This window comes from Amphiura filiformis, chromosome 18, assembly GCF_039555335.1.
Source record: "Amphiura filiformis chromosome 18, Afil_fr2py, whole genome shotgun sequence".
Lineage (NCBI taxonomy): Eukaryota > Metazoa > Echinodermata > Ophiuroidea > Amphilepidida > Amphiuridae > Amphiura > Amphiura filiformis.
Window position 1 is genome coordinate 4474699 of NC_092645.1, and position 18469 is coordinate 4493167.

At 36.9% G+C, this 18469-nt stretch overlaps 1 protein-coding gene across 1 annotated transcript in view; it reads left to right on the forward strand.

Moving 5' to 3' along the window:
- The window catches only part of LOC140139768 (uncharacterized), a 156165-nt gene extending 137927 nt beyond the window's left edge, over positions 1-18238 (forward strand). The window contains 12 exon segments of the mRNA XM_072161475.1: positions 82-429; positions 782-1090; positions 1795-1954; positions 3180-3324; positions 3962-4188; positions 4748-4975; positions 6110-6301; positions 7259-7531; positions 8054-8373; positions 8375-9472; positions 9976-10306; positions 11895-18238. Coding sequence (XP_072017576.1) covers positions 82-429; positions 782-1090; positions 1795-1954; positions 3180-3324; positions 3962-4188; positions 4748-4975; positions 6110-6301; positions 7259-7531; positions 8054-8373; positions 8375-9472; positions 9976-10306; positions 11895-12121 — 3858 coding nt within the window. The 3' untranslated portion in view covers positions 12122-18238.
- Positions 18239-18469: the final 231 nt, after the last annotated feature.

Consider the following 18469-nt stretch of genomic DNA (forward strand, 5'->3'; position numbering starts at 1 on the left):
CGTTTTGATGTGATGAGTCACATATATTCATTCAGTTTCCACAGATTTTAATAAATATGTTCCTTCTCATGTAACCTTCAGGAACAAACAAATGGGAAAACTGATCATCTTGCAATTCAACTCAACGAGGGCGCTATCATCGTATCCTACAGCATCGGTCAAGAAACTCTAGAAACTACCGTTGGTGGTAACCTCAACGATGGCATCCCACACAAAGTCTCTGTCAGTATCGTAAACCTTCAAGCAGCAGTTTCTGTAGATGATGGTCAGTGCCTCATTGAACCATGTTCATCAAGTTTATCTCCCACAGTACAGAATGGGGATTTGGAAATGAATGGACCACTCTTTGTTGGCGGTGTAGGACCTGTCGTAACACCGTACATCTTATCAAAACTGAAGACTGTGGATAACTTCATTGGATGTTTAGAGGTAATTTCAATTTACATCGTGAATTAGTTCCATGGCCACTATTGCCTTTCTTACTATGCCTCTGATTGGTTCATCAACATGATATGATTATCTGACTGACCACTCAAAATAGGGCTTTTAGATCTTAGTAATTTTAGCCAAGTCCTACTGATTTTTCTTACCATATATCTGATTGGCTCAATGCATGATATGATATAGACGTCTTAGCAACCAATCAAAATGAAATGAAAAATCAAACATTTTCTGTTTCTTAGGTAGTATATATAATGACAAACAATCATGAATAGAAATAAAAGTGTACTTTCAAAAGAAATATATTATAATGTTCTTTATCTTTCATTGTTGAACTCAGGATCTAACTCTAAACAACCAACTGGTGAGCCTCAGCCTTCCACCACAGACGCGCTCTGCAACCCCAGGGTGCATAGTCCCAACCCACTGTGACCTTTCACCCTGTCTAAATGGTGGTCAGTGCATAGATCTCTGGTCTACATACACTTGCCAATGTGCATCAGGCTTCGCTGGACCCCATTGTGAAGAGCAGACCATTGCCAGTTTTGCTGATAACCAGTTTCTTCACTTTCCTGCTGAGGGTATTGTCAGCAGTGTGATGTTCTCATTCAGTGTAGCCAGACCGACACCAGGAATCATCATGTACATGGTACGTAGGAATTTTAAACAATGTTTGTTTGTTGGTTTACCCAGGTTGGTCCGTGAGGGACTCATTCTAATCCATGGAAAATCCATGGACCATTCCAAGCTCGTACAATAAAAATGCACAAGCCTGGATAGCCAGTGTAGTCATAACTTGTAAAATCTTAATTGGAAATATAAATCTCTCAAAGTTGTTAAAGGTTGGAAAACCCTTACAAAAAGCAAAATGAGTACAAATGAGAATAAGCTACAGTAAATGAAAGTGGGTTCCTAAATGATGGAGAAGTATGACACCCAAAAAACAATATTGCATGCCGTTTTCAGTGTTGAATGCATTTATGCAAATCTTGAAATGATACCAGAAATGGGGTACCTGTCTGTAGTTACTGTGAATATGTGCCCATCCACCACAAACTGGTCGTAAAGTCGGCATTCTCCATTTTGAGATACAATCAAAAACAGTATATGGATTTCTATGTAAAATATACTAGGAATTTGACCATTGATGAACCATAACTCCACTTCCAGATGTCCGATGATGCTGGTCGAGGTGTCATTTTAAAGTTGAAAGTGCATTCTTTCAAACTCTGCAATAAACAGAAAATGGTCTAGAGCCGACTTTATTACCATGTCGTGGTGGATGGTCACATGTTATGCCAAATTTCACGAACTTGTGCAATCATTATGTATGATGTATCTTTATTTCTTCAGGAGGCTGGTCTTTCCCTTGTTTTAGCTGGCAATGACTCAATGGAGGTAACATTTTTGGAACCAGGCAATGTGCAACAAACATCAGTAGGAGAGCAACTTGGCAATGGAGACTGGTATGATGTATCTTTGAGAGTTCTTGGGTTTCAACTTGTCATTGAAGGTAGGTACTTTACATTAGGGTTACATGACTAAAACAACTATTATAGTCATAGACTATTAGTGGTTGTCTAGATTTTTGACTAGTGAACTGGTGATGATCGACTATTTATTATTATGTCTTCAAATTAGCATATATTTGGGAAATATTAGCATAAAATGTGGCTTGATTTACACTATTATTGGCTATTGAGATAAATCCATATACCCCCTATAGAAGACATGACCTTAGTCTCCCACACAGGGGTGTAGATTTTAAATGGATTCAGACCCATTCAGGTAACCCATTTGAAATTCAAACCCCTGTGTGGAAGATTAAAGGCTTGTTTTCCGTATGGATTTCAACAGGAATAGCCCAATATTGTTTCCAGCGATATTGCATGATATTATGTAAATAAGTTTTGTGAGCAGAGTATATCAATATATTTTGTAGTCTGTATCTTATCTTTTGCTTGCGCTGTTTGCTTTTAGACTATATTTAATGTGTTCCATGACTCACACATTTTGAGCACCAAGATGTTGCAAGTTGTTTTATTCAGCTGTCAGTCATCGTAGTTGCATTATTTGATGCCTATTATAATCAAGTACAACGAAAACTGATGATGTGCAACCAGACTTCAAATTTTTATTAATCTTTTTTTATCTTATCTTACCATATTTTTTATCTTAAGTTCATAAAAACCAAAACCTATATTTTATTTTTAGCTGCATCTACACCGACTGTGCCAACATAGAAAACAAAAACTATACTTTATATCAATATCCACAGTTACAAAATGAAATTGAACACATAATTATAAGAATAGTATCCCCACCATGCACTCATAAATGCACCTACTCCTAATACATTGAAACAAAATACCCCTCACACCCGCGAAACTGTCCAAAGTTGTGACTTCAATCAGCTTGAACATTTCAAAGTAGTTTACAATCTGAGAGTTTGGTGCAAGAAGGCCCCATTTGCTATAGCTGCCAGATGTCATATTTCTAAATGTGTACAATATAGAATGCAGAAATTATAGGGCAGCTTTTGCAGAATCATGCATGAAAATGTTGGGACACTCTATGCATTTGATACATCCCCACTCCCATGTAACAATGTTGAGTACAGAATGGAGTGACAGATGAGTGTAATGTTTATCTCCTCCAACATTGATCACTTTGAAGGGTAGGCAGGAAGCACAAAATCTTCAACTATAACATCAAAGTATTATATTATTTGATTGCAGTGACCAATGCCGCAACTGGACTGAGCTACAGGAGTAGCATTGTGTCACCACCTAGCATACAACTCACCATGCCTTTGTTATTTGGTACACTACATCGTAGCCAAGCATTCCAGCCACTACGTAATCAGTTACAGGTTACTTCAAGGTATGTAGACTTGTCATAGATTTGTCACTTTGTATAAAGGAATTGGTCCATAGCTAAGAGGGGATGCCCCACCCCTCTCATAGCTACAGATTTGGACATTCATCATACTCTTTGTATCCCTTTTCTTATTAGAAGAAAACCAATTGACAGGGTAAAGTACTGATTAGAAGCCTCATCTCCATTTATTCATAATATTGGAGATGTTTGCATTTTGCAACCTTGATATTGTAACTACCTATGACAAATATGTTTAGTTTGGATGCAAAAGAAGCAAGAATGTATTGTTCATGATTGACTACATATTCAAATTAATACACAAACAAGTCAATATGTGACACAATCTGATGCCACTCAGACCAAAGTCAGAAATTTTGAAAATTAACATTACTGACTTGCTCTGCGCCTACAATTTCTGATACTGGCATACTTGGTGGGAAAGTTATGAGCATTATATTATGTCCATTATCGTATTATTATTTTTTTAATTGTTTTTTTGCTGCTTATGTTTTCTTATATTTCAATTTCATCATTGCCAACTTTGGTCTGATTGGAACAGATCATGTTACATTATAATACCCCTTCCTCCTTTACCCACAGCATCATATTATCTTTATTTTCAACCACATCTTTCTTTCAGTTTCATTGGATGTATTCGCAATCTCCTTGTAAATGGCGGTGAAGTAGGCCTGCAAACATCGGCTCCGTATGATCCAAGAACAGACCCGCTCAAAGCTAGCCCTGGTTGCCCCAGAGAAGATCAGTGTAGGCAGAAACCATGTGCTAATAATGCTGAGTGCTCCTCTAGTTGGCAGGGATTTACTTGTCATTGCACACGTGATTACTATGGTGACACTTGTTCAGAAGGTAAGTTACGGTGCATTTGAAATATTCATTCATCGTAGGAAATGGGGTTGATGCAAAACTCTAGGACCCTTGGTGGGAGCTTCAATTTTTTAGGAAAGCCAGAAGGTATTTTGTAATGAAACAACCATGTTTTTGTACTATTTTTCTTGTAACCTATGGGATACAGGACCTCGGCATTCGAATGAGTAAACCAATTCTGTCAGGTTTATGCATCTCAACTGTAGTGTCAGAATGGTCCAGTTGTGATGACACTTTTGACAAGATAAAAAAGGGGGGCAGGGGGAGGGAAGAAATTCAAACTTATTTTTGCTCCAGTCTCTTATATGTTTTAATAACCTAGGGTTTGGAGGTCTATGTTATTTGTCAATGCAAGTCATACAACCTTACTAAAACTTCAAACATTATTTAGTTTGGGAAGTGGCCAATAAGGGACTGTTGAATATTTACACCGGGGAGAGTGGGAGTTTTAAGGAAGAATCAGAAAATAGGGTCACTTTCTAGAGTATGACTCTTGAACCATTATTTTACACAGCTCTCTCTCTTATTTTTACCTATACAGTGAGTGAATCCACATACAATGGTGAAACCAGTAGTCTACGCCTAGTGGTAGACAGCGAAGTCGTAAGCTTCGGAGATGAATTTGGGATCAATTTCCGAACACGGGATGTGTCTGGCATCGTATTCCTTATCAGACTCTTCTACGTGAACTCAAGTGACAGTGACTATATGCTTGTAGCATTAGATGGCACCAATGGACAGGTGGAGTTTGAGACTAGTTTTGGGTCAAGTAAGAGCAATTTGTTTATTTACTTGATTGTAATCGTTATCTAATGGCCCCCATTTTAAAGAATCTTGCATCATATTTATTTTACTTATTATTTGATGAAATGCAATCACAGGATCTTGGCATAAACAATCAATCATGTCCTGAAATCTTGAACCCCTAAATCAAACCAGTATTGTTTTCTTTCCTGTGGCATGTGTGACATTAAGGCATCAATTGTGAAAAATTGCAAATATAGGGGCCAAAAATTTATTTTTCTTATTATTTGATGAAATGCAATCACCAAATCTTGGCTTAGCCTTGGGCATAAACAATCAATCATGTCCTCAATCTTGAACCCCTAAATAAAACCAGTATTGTTTTCTTTCCTGTGGCATGTGTGACATTAAGGCATCAATTGTGAAAAATTGCAAATATAGGGGCCAAAAATCAAAAACAAAATTCAGAAGAAAATTGACAAATATGCTAGAGATGTAAGGAATTTTGAAGTAGTTTCCTTGGTCAAGATAATGATAGTAACTAAATTTTCAGCCAAAGTTTAGAATTTGGTACCCACCTTGTCTAACACCCTCAGAAATTGTTTGTCATACGTATGCATACACACAATCAGGTAGTGTACCTGATTTTAAAACCCAGCCCAATTTTCCAAAATTGCTTCCTTCTGCCTGGTTGCATTATAACATGTAGCATATATTTCAAGGTGCTCCAAATAATTGGATTGATAAGTTGTATTACAGTGCAGTTTACACAATAAGTTTTGTACAAGACAGTTATTCTCTGACACTTCATACACTACAAGGTACCTATTTGGGCTGCCTGCACAGGTACACCGTTGCAGTACCAGGGGAGGACCATTGCAGCACCACAGCTGGTGGGTCCTGTGCAGTAGCAGCATTGGTACTCTGTAGGTACTTTGAGTGCACCAGTCAGGTACCTTGGTGACGGTGTACCTGTGCAGTCGCCCACAATAAGAATCTTGTAGTGTATCCTCTGTAAATAAAGCTTTAAACTATAACAATCTAGAGTGTAATTTTTGTCATATTACAAATAGTTATAAATATTATTTTAAGCTCTGGGTGTGGAATGGTATTTACGCTTACTCATTTAATTACACTGAATCTTCTTTTCTGTCTACAGCCCGTTTGATCCATCCATTGGGTGCAATCAATGATGCTGAATGGCATGACATGTTCTGGATTCGTCATCATGGACTGATTGACATCTATCTTGATGGTGTGTCTGTAGCAAGATTGACAGGTACCTTCCCAATGCATGGTATCAACCGAAGCACAGTCGTTGAAGCGTGGATCGGAGGAACGCAACAAAGAGGTAAGCTTACCAATGATTTTCTGATTTTAGAGAACAATATCAAGCTCACTGTAGAGGGTGAAGTTGTGAGAATTTTACTATTGTAATATTACTGGCAAAAATCTTCTCAGTACCAATTCTGTGATGATATAATCGTGTTATAAAACCTGTAGAGCTCCAGTATAGTCATTTAACCCTAATTGTCCCTATATTGATAATAAAATTGTTGATGGGAGGTGGAACAACATGCTAAAGATAAGACTTGGTGTAACTAGACTTTTGCATTTAAGGGGGCAGCTAGGGGGAATCTACCACCCAGGAAGGCGCGGTGGGGTGGGGGCCAAACGGGGTAAAACTACAGATCATCTATTGAAGCATTTAAAAATGGTCAACTTATTTGAAGGAGCAAGCTGCGAGGGGGATAAATATTGTTAAAACTAATGAGTGCCAAGATGTGTTACCCTGATGTGTTAAAACTAATGAGTGCCAAGATGTGTTACCCTGATGTGTTAAAACTAATGAGTGCCAAGATGTGTTACCCTGATGTGTTAAAACATTGTCAAATTGTGTAAGTAGATACCGTACTTCCTCGAATAAACGCCTCCGGGGGCGTTGCATTTATTAGAGGTCATTTTTAGAACTGTAATTCCCGTTAAAATCATTAGGTAAGCTTAAAACTCACGCTGAAATGAAGAACTATGAACTAGAAACAATGACTTATGGTTCACTTCCGGGTTTCCGACCAGATTTTTGCCGATTATTAATGATGTTATCGACCATGTGTGCAAGTTGGTAAGCTTACTACAGAATATAGCATGGAAATATCAGAATTTTTTTAACATCTTGCTTGAAAACAGTGGTGGGGGCGTTTATTGGAGGAGGGCGACTATTCGAGGAAATACAGTAAGAGTATAACTTTGCACCATGGGTTAACTCAACTTCTTTTTATATATATATATCTGGGTTTTATTTCAACAGGTCTATGGCCAAGAGACTATTTCCAAGGCTGCGTCAGAGATATTTCCTTCAACGGAAAACGTATCCATTATCTCAATAGCAACACTCCTCAAAATGGAGTTGTCACCATGGCAACTGATGTCCAAGATGGCTGCCAGGGTACCAATGTGTGTAATCCAGACCCATGCCCAGTGAATGCTATGTGTCAAGATATATGGAATGATCACATGTGTTTGTGCAAAGATGGTTGGGAAGGACCACCAGACTGTATTGAGAGTGTTGATGATTGTATAGGTAAGCTTTTGATTTGTGTCTTTTCTTGGCTTATTGGGCTATATACACCCCTGTGGAAGACATGGCCTCAATCTTCCACACAGTAAATGTGAATTATTTCAAATGGGTTATCTGAATGGGTGACTCCATTTGAAATCTGAACTATGACCCTAACCCAAGCCCAACCCATTCCCTAACACTAATCATAACCCTAATGCCAACCATATCCCTAACCCTAATCCTAACCTAAAGTGTCTGAAACCCTAACTTTAACTCTTTTAGGACTAATGACCATTCAGACTAATGTGCTGTTCCCGTTGTTCCACCTTGATGAAAGAAAGCAAATCATGGATTTCAGAAAAAACATATTGTAATAACCTTCCTAATGCTGCTCAAAAAAATTGGCTATACCATACATTAGATTGAGCAGGGCTATCTTGTGCAGGATGCCATACATCCACTGCTGAGATATTTTTTATCTAATTCCTTTGCAAATAAGATACCATTAACAAACCTTTTCACTTATTATTTATTTACTTCCAGGCAATATGTGCAAAGAAGGCTCAACATGCGTTGATGGTCACATGAACTACACTTGCATCTGTGCTTCCGGTCTCACTGGCTACTACTGCGATATCGAAATCAATGTCTGCGAAACTGAACAGCCTTGTGATGCGCAAAACTCCTTAGAATGCATGCATCAATTCCCTCTGGATTACAAATGTTCCTGCGTACCTGGATTCCAAGGAAAGAACTGCAGTATTGATAATCGGCTATGCACACAAGGACCGTGCCAAAATGGCGGAGTGTGCAACCAAACTGCAAATAATACACAGTATTGGTGCACATGCCCGGACTTCTACTGAATGAACAAATTGCCCAACGTATAATCCACGTTTCAGGCATGACTGCGAGCATAGCGGTGCGTGTGTTGCAAACGGGATGGAATATACATGTAATTGCGGAATTGGATTTTGGGGCGACTTCTGCCAATATATGGATTTTTGTTTGCAAAATCCGTGCAGAAATAGTGGCATGTGTAACAGAAATGGAAGCGACTACACATGTACTTGCACACAGTATTACGAAGGACGGAATTGTGAAGTACCGATCGACCAGTGTGATGTAAACCAGTGCTCAAATGGTGCAATGTGTGTGCACGATACAAGTCGACCAATGGACACTTTTATGTGTATATGCCCTGAAGGTTACTCGGGCGTACTTTGCGAAGTTGATATATTCGAATGTGCATCGTCACCATGCGCGAATGGCGCTCAATGCATGGATAGCCACTCCTCTGGACAAGACTTCTTCCCTGGTTACAGATGTGAGTGCCCACCGGGATATAATGGCACCCATTGCGAGTTGAACGTTAACGAGTGCGCAAGTGCACCATGTCTAAATCAAGGCGAGTGCGTCGATGGTGTTGATGGATACCAGTGCTTTTGTCTGCCATTCTTTAAAGGCGTAAATTGCGAGGAGGATCTAAGAACTTGTGCGATGGGCTTGTGTGAAAACAATGCTGCATGCACTGATTTGGACAACGGATTTAGTTGCGAATGTGGGCTCGGATATGGTGGAGTACTCTGCACGGACGTTATTAATGAATGCGCAAATTCCCCATGTTCCAATGGTGGTGCGTGTAATTACGTTGGACCATGTTTATGTTCACCGTTACCTGCCGAAGCTGTAGCATGTGGACTAAATGAGGCGTGTCAGAGAGACGTTTGTACCAGAGATCCCACGTGCGCAACGAGGGAAGGATCGATATTCTGTAACTGTTCTAATACAGGATATGACGGACTTCTGTGTCAAAATGACGTTGACGAGTGTGACGCAAGTGTGAATCCCATCAACCCTTGTGGTACCGGCACTTGTATCAATATGCCAGGAAGTTTTGAGTGTAATTGTACAAACAGTGGATATGAGGGCGCTTTTTGTGAACTTGACATTAATGAATGTGATCAAACCTTATTCCCTGATAATCCTTGTGGACCGGGTGTCTGCATGAACACCCCTGGGATGTATGAATGTGACTGTACAGATACAGGTTTTGAAGGAACGGCCTGCGCTGTTGATATAAACGAATGCGACGAAGCAAAGTTCCCGAATCCATGCGGGCCTGGTCAATGTCAAAACACACCAGGTTCTTTCAACTGCAATTGCTCATCAACTGGATATGAAGTCCCACTTTGTGCACAGGACATAAACGAATGCGACCCGGCTTCGCATCCGAACCCCTGTGGACCTGGTGTATGTCAAAACAACGATGGTGGATTCACATGTGATTGCACCAATTCGGGCTACGAAGGTGATCTTTGTGAAATTGATATTGACGAATGTGATGTATTCCCGACATATCCGTGTGGACCAGGCGTATGTATGAACACAATTGGCAATTACGAATGCAACTGTAACGGAACTGGATACGAAGGCTTTTACTGTTCAATCGACATCAACGCGAATGCCTAAGCTCTCCATGCATCAATGCTATACAATGCAAAAATAACAGGCCATTCTTTGAGTGTTTCTGTAAAACAGGCTGGACAGGAACTTATTGCAATGAAACTCTACCAGTTACAAATTACTGTGCTGCAGAGCCCTGCCTTAATGGCGGGAAATGTTATGAGAGTTCTAATGGATTTATGTGTGATTGTAAAGGAACTGGTTATGTAGGGGATCAATGCGAGGCCAACGTTAATGAGTGCCTGTTATTAGAGGCTACATGTCAGAATGGTGGAACCTGTGTTGATACAACAGGAGGTTATAATTGCAGCTGTCTGGCAGGATATGCAGGTGGGTACAATGGGCTATTACAGTTCAAATCCATACACCCTCTATAGAAGACATGATCTTAACTCTCTTCACGCGGGTGTCGACTGCAGACGACATGTTTCAAACAAATGTTAAAAATTCAAAAATTTCAGAAATGTAAATTTTCATGACCATATTTGGATTCAGTATGAAAAAGCATTAAAATGAGTACAAACAAGCCTAGTATTGGTTCAGTAGTTCTTAAGATAGCTCTTGCCGATTTGAGAAAATATTTCAAAACTTTGAACTTTTTCTGTTGAAGCAAAGGACTAGCACGCAGAGCATTAATCTTCCACACAGGGAGTGAGCATTTCATGGGGACACCTGAATGGGTGACTCCAGTTGAAATCCATACACCCTCTATTGATGACATGATCTTAATCTTCCACACAGGGAGTGTGAATTTCAAATGGGGATACCTGAATGGGTGACTCCATTTGAAATCTACACCCATGTCTTCCCTTGAGGTGAATGGATTTCAACTTACTTTATTGTAAATTTGTTATTCAATATTCAAAATGCTGAAATAATACTAGTAATAATTTTTGGCAATGGTTTCTGTCCATTTTGAGCTGATATAACAAGGTAACAGTGAAAGAAACCCCTACTGTTTTTTTTTGGCCGTTTAACATGTATTTTTATAGGTGGACATAAAGTCGTAATTCAGAATTATGACTTTATGTGGAACCTTGCTCTGTTGACCTACAAACACAACAAATTTGGCTTATTCCATTGAAGTGCAAGTTGAGACATTTATAAACATTACAAATATGATGCCAAAAAATCAAGTTTGAAAAAAATTAACCAATTTCATATTGGAAGATCGTACATTATGCATGTAACGCAATCATAGCTGCAACAGCTAGTGGCCTGCTCTCCTTCATAGGAGTTGCATTACCACAACAGCTAAGGGCCTGAGTCTGTAAAATACTAGGCTTTACATTATTGTAGGCCTCCTTATACCGAGACAAAGTCAAGATCTGAAAACAGACAGGAAAACATTGACCTGATATATAACTTATGGAAAATTGACCAAATTGAGTAAAAGACATAAAGTGACAATCCCTTGGTTCTTAACAAATTGAGTGAACAAGCTCTGTAACGCTGTTGTTAATCAAATTATGACATTCTCTTGGTCGGGGTTGTTCCATCCAGTGCACTTACCCATTTCTCGTGACTACCAAAGGGGACACCCTCGCAAAATCCCTATTGGTTTGTACAGGGCCTTTCAGTTCCAGTCAATTTTCTTCACATAGAAAACACCAATTTGTAATCAAACTTTTTGAATTGTTTCATCAAGAAGTATTTATTTTATGGCATGTTTTGCGATTTCCCCCATGTCCAAGTGTGCAAGATGGAACAGCCAAATCTCGGCAAAAGCAACCAATGGGATGTAGCGATCTATCACGAGTGACGTCATGCTGACCGACAGAATCGATAAGCGCTTGCTCATGTTAGAAATACATCTTTTGTAACTAATCTGCATAGGTTATCTCTCTCAAACACTTCACCTCATTTGATGTTTTCATTATCATGAACAATAAACAAATTTCTTACTGTTTTTTCTTAGGTCAATTTTGTACAGAGAAACTGGTTGCAGCGCAGACATCGTTATCAACGGTCCTGGTACCAGTCATCGTCATCTGCATCATCCTACTCGCTATCTGCATCTATGTCTGGTGGTACCTGCAACAGTCGCGTAAGATGAAAGGAAAGTACAACCCGGCCAGGGCAGAATCGGATGGCGGGATGCCGCTAGCGACCTTTGACCTAGAATCTGATGAACGACTGATATGAGTAGTTGATGGTTGTTATCGTGGAAGCAAAGGGTTATTCCAGTTGAAATCCATGCACCACCTATGAAAGATATGACCTCAATACACAGGGAGTGTGCAGTTCAAATAGGGTTACCAAGATGAGTGACTTTATTTAAAATCTACACCCCAGTCTGTCAAAGTTCATCGGTAGTGTTGTGGAAACCGCATATCTCGTGTCTGAGCTGAACGGTAGCATGATTTGATAGCTACCAGAGTGTTGAAAACAGATTCAGCATCGATTTGAAGATGCAAAGGGAGAAGCAAATATCAGCGCCAGTGCAGCCTCAGAGAGTTAGATAGGTCCGCTAGCCCCTGAAGAAGTGCTTGCGACCCACATGTGGGAAGCACTGGTTTATTGCATAGAATCTGTACTGTATGTTCAAACTATTACATGGTGATATAGGGAGCCTATACCATATGGACATGTACTTGGCTTTGAAAGTGACATTAAGTTCAACAGAAAAGAAGGCGGCTGCTGGAGGCATTAATAGAGTGTAGTGCAGCAAATGCAATGCAACATTTTTAAATTAATTGACAGTTTAAATTTAGATGGTAACTATTTATTAGAGGCTGGCAAATATGGGGAAATCTTTAGCATATTTTTATGCAGTGAATATGGTTATTTGACATTGTCAAGAATGTTCTTTTTTTATGTGAATTCATGTTTGGCTGGTACCAAATTATTGATTTTCTATGGAAAAAATTATGTAATTGAATAACTTGTTAATTGTGCAACAAATAAATTATGTGAGGGCTTTAAAGGTTTTCAGATTTGTTACTTCGGGTTCTTTCCCTGAATCCGCTTTTGTACTAGTTATCCTGGTATGAAACATCACTATAGTCTGTTTAGTATAAGGTAGAATGTGACCCCCATCCTCTGTTATTTCACCCTGTCTGAAGGCATGTTCCCTCAGTCTCTAAATGATCTCTAACAACTAAAGTATGTTCTACCATAAGTTGGCAAAATGACATCTGCTCCATGTGTGTGAGATCCATGCATTTTGGGGTAGGTCATGTTCCATCTTAGACTGGAAAGACTATAGTGGCATATTAGAGAGGGGTCATGTTTTTGGATAGAAATTAGAAACACTGAAATATGGAGTGAAATCTGTTATTTTGATATTAACTGCTTTTTAATCGTTTTTATCTGTACATTAACACAACTCATATGAGCATTTTTTAATTTCAACATTTGTATTATTTATAGGACTTTGTGGAATAAGATAGTAAGATATTGTTTGATCAAAGAAAAACTGTTTTAGTTATTTGGCCTTTTTTCATATAATTTTTCAAGCATATTCAGTGGCACTTGCATGCTGCATATTGTATCCAACTTGAAGTAAGTATTCAGTTGTATATCATTCTTAGTCAGTGGTTGTGGTTTAACTTATAACCACTATATGATTGGTTCCCGTGTGTTGACAGTGGAACACACTTGTCAAGGCTCACATTGTATGCATAGGCCTATACTTTGATCAGCTCGTAATCGGCGGGAATTGTTAGGCTTTTACCACTACGCCGAAAAGTAGACCAACATAAAAAGTGATATAGTTGACCTGATGTCTATATTTTGTGTGTTAAAGAAAGTAGACAAAGTTTATGACATCAATGAATAACTTATGATGCTTGTGGTGAGATGTCACAAGACAATTCACACAATAAAATATATTGATATTAATCCACAGTGTTATAAGGCCTGCCGATTACGAGCTGATCAAATGAGAGTGCATAATACTTGCATGCAATCACAGTTCGTGCAACTGAAGACATTAGGATAAACAAGTTTTGCTCATTTTACAATAAGGGGGAGTTTTTGTTATGGTAACTTTTTTTTGCTAAATAAAATAGTTTTTATTATTTGAACTAACTAAGAATGAGAATAAATGATAGGAATTTTTGTTTTTGCTTTCCTCTATTATGTCAAAGGAGATCGGTAGGTCCAATATTTTATCATAGTTGCACTGGCATCCAAAAATCCTATCATTTTTTCTTTAAATAATATTGCATGTTGTATACCACAAATGTCAGTGAACAATAAAATGGTATACACTCCTCAAAGTAATTAAAGGATCAAAAAATTCCATTCAATATTTGTCAAAAACAAAATTATCTTTCAAGATGAGTGCCAGATGAAACTTTTTACAATGTTTAGTAGAGAAGGCCACATGATATAAAAAGATATTTCGATTGGGCACATGTATGGTCAAGATAATCTGGATGAAATTTTTGATCCTTTAATTACTTTGAGGAGTGTACATGTATATGCACTTCATAACCACACAGTTTGTATATATTAAGTTAAATATCTTAAAACAAGTGACCAAATACCTTGATTAATTTTTGTGGTATTCACCGAATTGATAATGATCTTGCCTTCAGAGAAATGTAATCAAAGTTTTTAATTGTACAAAAAGCAAAAGCTGAACATGTATTTGTTTGCTTGTAAACCAGCTAGTGGCTACATTCTGTGTGTTTATTAACCAGTATTGAAAGTATATTGGACATTTTTTAAATGTATTATGAAAATAATTTATTGCTGAAATGTTGTGGACTATTGGCTGAATATTGATGTTGTGACTGAAATTAATAATATTGGTCATAATGATGCATTATTATAATTTTTTATAATTTTGAATGTGATACATTCTCACCAAATCAGGAAATAGCAATTTTCATTTTTTGAGATTTTGATAAAATTGTAAAGATTAGAAAATATGCTTTTAAAATACGCCATATTGTTTTTTGTACCATGATACTTCTGAAGATATGATATAATTCGCCAAGAGTTTTATAGATGTTCCATTGAAATCTGCCATACCACTGTGGAAAATTGAAGAAGTTTTGCACAGAGGGAGTATGTTTTTCAAATGGATTTGGCTAAGGTTAATTTACTTCCCCTGTTTATGGATTTACCTATATATTCCATAGCTGGAGTGGATATTTCAAATGGAAAGAAGTTATCCAACTGTTTATTCTATTAGAAATCCATACTCCTTCTGGGGAAGATTGTCAATAATTTTCAACCGGGAAAGTGTTTATTTCAAACAGTCAGTAATTTAGAATTAGAGGTTATTTATTGTATCTCTAAATGTAATGATGAGAAGTATATATAAAAATATACATTTTCAGAAAGGAAATTATGCAAGGAACCCAACTAGCATAACAGATTCCTGTAAAAATTAATAGTTTATGAAAAAATCTCAAAATTTGATTTTACTTTACTGACTCGTGGAAGGTAGACTTTTGGAAAAAAAAATGATGTCATGAATAGCTCCAGTTACACAACACTGAATGGGGATTGATAACAAAACTCCATAAGAACATGTTGGTCATTTAATAATGTGTCTTTTTCAAAACACTTTTTGGTTGCTTTGATAATTTGTGGCCATCCACCACGAATAGGCAGTATGACGGCAGTGCTTATTTTGAAATATGGTCCATTGGGCTTCTCAAAAACAGTAGAAAATAAGGATTTCCCAACTGACTTTTATTACCATGCAAACAAGCAACAGGGACATGTAATATATCATTGTGAAGCTTATTTTGAGGAAAGAATGCCTGTCCAATGTCTCAAAAAGTAAAATGCCAACATTACTGCCTATTTATGGTGGACAGTCAGTCTTATGGTATGTATCTTTTATTATCAACATCCTTTGTGTCAAAAAGATGTTTGCAGTCATGTTTTGTGTCAACTGGCCATAAATGTAAGCCATGTTTAAAACAATCATTCCTTTCAAATGTTGATTCAAGTGAAATATCTAGATATAAAAACACCGTCCATTTTTTATTAAAAATATAAATCAGTATTTGCAAGTGATTGGACATGAAATCAGTAATGTATGGTGTATTTGAATTTCAATAACTGATGTTAATTTTATTGTTTTAATAATGATGTGTGCTTTTGATAACAAGTACATTTTTGCAACACTTTTGTAATGAGGCTGAAGTCTGATTCTGAAATATGAAACCTTTAATTTTTGAGAGATCAAAAGTTGTTACAGCTGGTTCTAATCATGTTCCCAAAATGACATTTAATAAATACCTTGCATTTGAACTACTTAGGCACCATAACCATTTTTTTTTCTATGGACCGTCAATGTTGCTTTGATGCCTGTTATTAATGAACCTATCAACTATTTATTCAGATTTGTATTGGTCAATACCATTACTTGCAAAGATTCATTATGTTGTAACAATTAATAATAGTCAATTAATTGATTTCATACATATAAGGATCAACCTAGCATTGATGGCTGATCAAAAGATCCAACTAATTCGGTTCTAATCAACATCAAAACGCGTAGTATTTTTTTCTGGTATATATTTTAAGTTAGTATTTTATCATTTTGCATTTCCTGAAAATCTGAAAAGTTAAACAATATGCATTTGTAATTAATTTTAATAATCATACTTGCCTGCACTAGCATTTTTTATGTTTATCAGTGTAATCCTAATGATGTTAAAAGACTGTTTTAGTCTACTTAATATTTTTAAGTCTACTTTACTTAATACTTTTTAAGTCTACTTAATATTTTGAAAAGGCACATTTTGTAGGTTTTTCAGTCAGAAAAGAATTTTGTTTCATACAGCTAGCTACCAGAAACAAAGTTATACTTGAATCCAATTTTATCACACTTTTATAGGACTTTTTAAGTCTTAACATTGATCAAAATCAGGTTTTACATGAATGTGTGCCTCGTGTATTTATTTGTACAGAGTGCCTTCGCTACCCTGTGGTGTCTTGTGTTAATCCAAAACTTAAATCACAAATTTGACAAATTTTATGTGTGCCTTTTTACGGTGATAATAGTAGTATCATTGTACATATAGTTGTATACTAAGAAATTAAAGATTTGCTTATTTATGGAAAATATAAATGAGAAATGCATACACATATTCTTATATACATGTATTCATGTTACATTTTGAAATATCATCGTTTCATCCCTCATACCGTGCAAGTTCTGGTAGGGATTATTAGTGATTTGGTGAGCCAGGTGTGTCCATACTTATTAATTCCGCTTAGCGATCTGCTTGAGTAAGGCTGTTGCAATTTACTCTTTACAAAGAGAATTATATGCAATATTTATGAAATAGGCATGATATATGTGACACGATCAAGGGGAATGAGTCGGATGTCGCTAATATTGATTTTGAGATATTGGCAAAGAAAGTGTTAAAATTCTTTTGTTTTCTATTGTTTTCAGCGATTGATAAAGTGACGTAACTTTGCAAAGAAAAGTCCTATCAACATGGGGTTTTCAATTTCTGAAACCTCTAAATGTCCTCTTTAGAAACGTATGTAAAACTCATTTTCGATCAGGGTCGACATGTGACTCATTCCCCTTGATCATATCACATATTATGATCAAGTTCTAATTGTTGATCGTCTGGTTTTGCAGTTGAACCAAATATGTGACCCGCTCCCACAAAACCAGACATAAGTCACTAATTTTAAAAATTGAGTTTTTGATGTCATCATTAAGTTCAGGTCTTTCATTTGATACCAAAATTATGTTTCTGGGACATGTGGTCCTCATTCTACTATCTTTCAATGGGAAAGTGGAAGTCACACATAAAGAAAATGCAAATGCAAGAAAAATAGCTTTATAGTTGTAAAATGACATGTTAAGGACTTGATTTGGCTCAGAAAATACTAGATTTGGGTGCTTTAGTTTAGACATAAAAGAACACTAGTAGTTTGTTTTCAAAGGTAGGTTTTAAAAGTAAACATATTAAAGAATCAAAAAATACTAACAACTGGAAAAGGAAATCTGCAAAAGGTTTTTCACCCATTTCCCAACTTTGACTTGCCGTATCTTGAAATGGCCGAGTGCGGGTTTTGTCAGAGCAGGTCACATATTTTGTACAGAAAATCTATAATAATCCTTTTAAATGGATGAAACTTTCTGAATTGCTTGAAATAGCATAACTTCAGAAAATCTTGTGAATACCTATGTAATTATGTATTGTAATTAATTTAATGTGTTGTTTTAAAGATGTTTTTGTCATTGTTCTTGTACAATTTTTTAACATATTGTATACATTATTGTATAGAGTTTTGTATATTTGACAATAAAAAGTACCATTTTATGTACATATTTGTCTTGGCATATTTCAGTCTTGTGTGTTTTGACTCAAGAAACAAATACAAACACAGAATAAGGCATACAAATATTTGGCCCACGACTTCCTCCCCTAATACTTTTAAGAATAAGTCAAAAAATATTTTATGAAATGTAAAAAGGTATGTACATATACCCCTATTTGTTTTACACATGTGGACCAATTTATAGCATCACACGTCATTGCGTTTAGTCACAAAAAG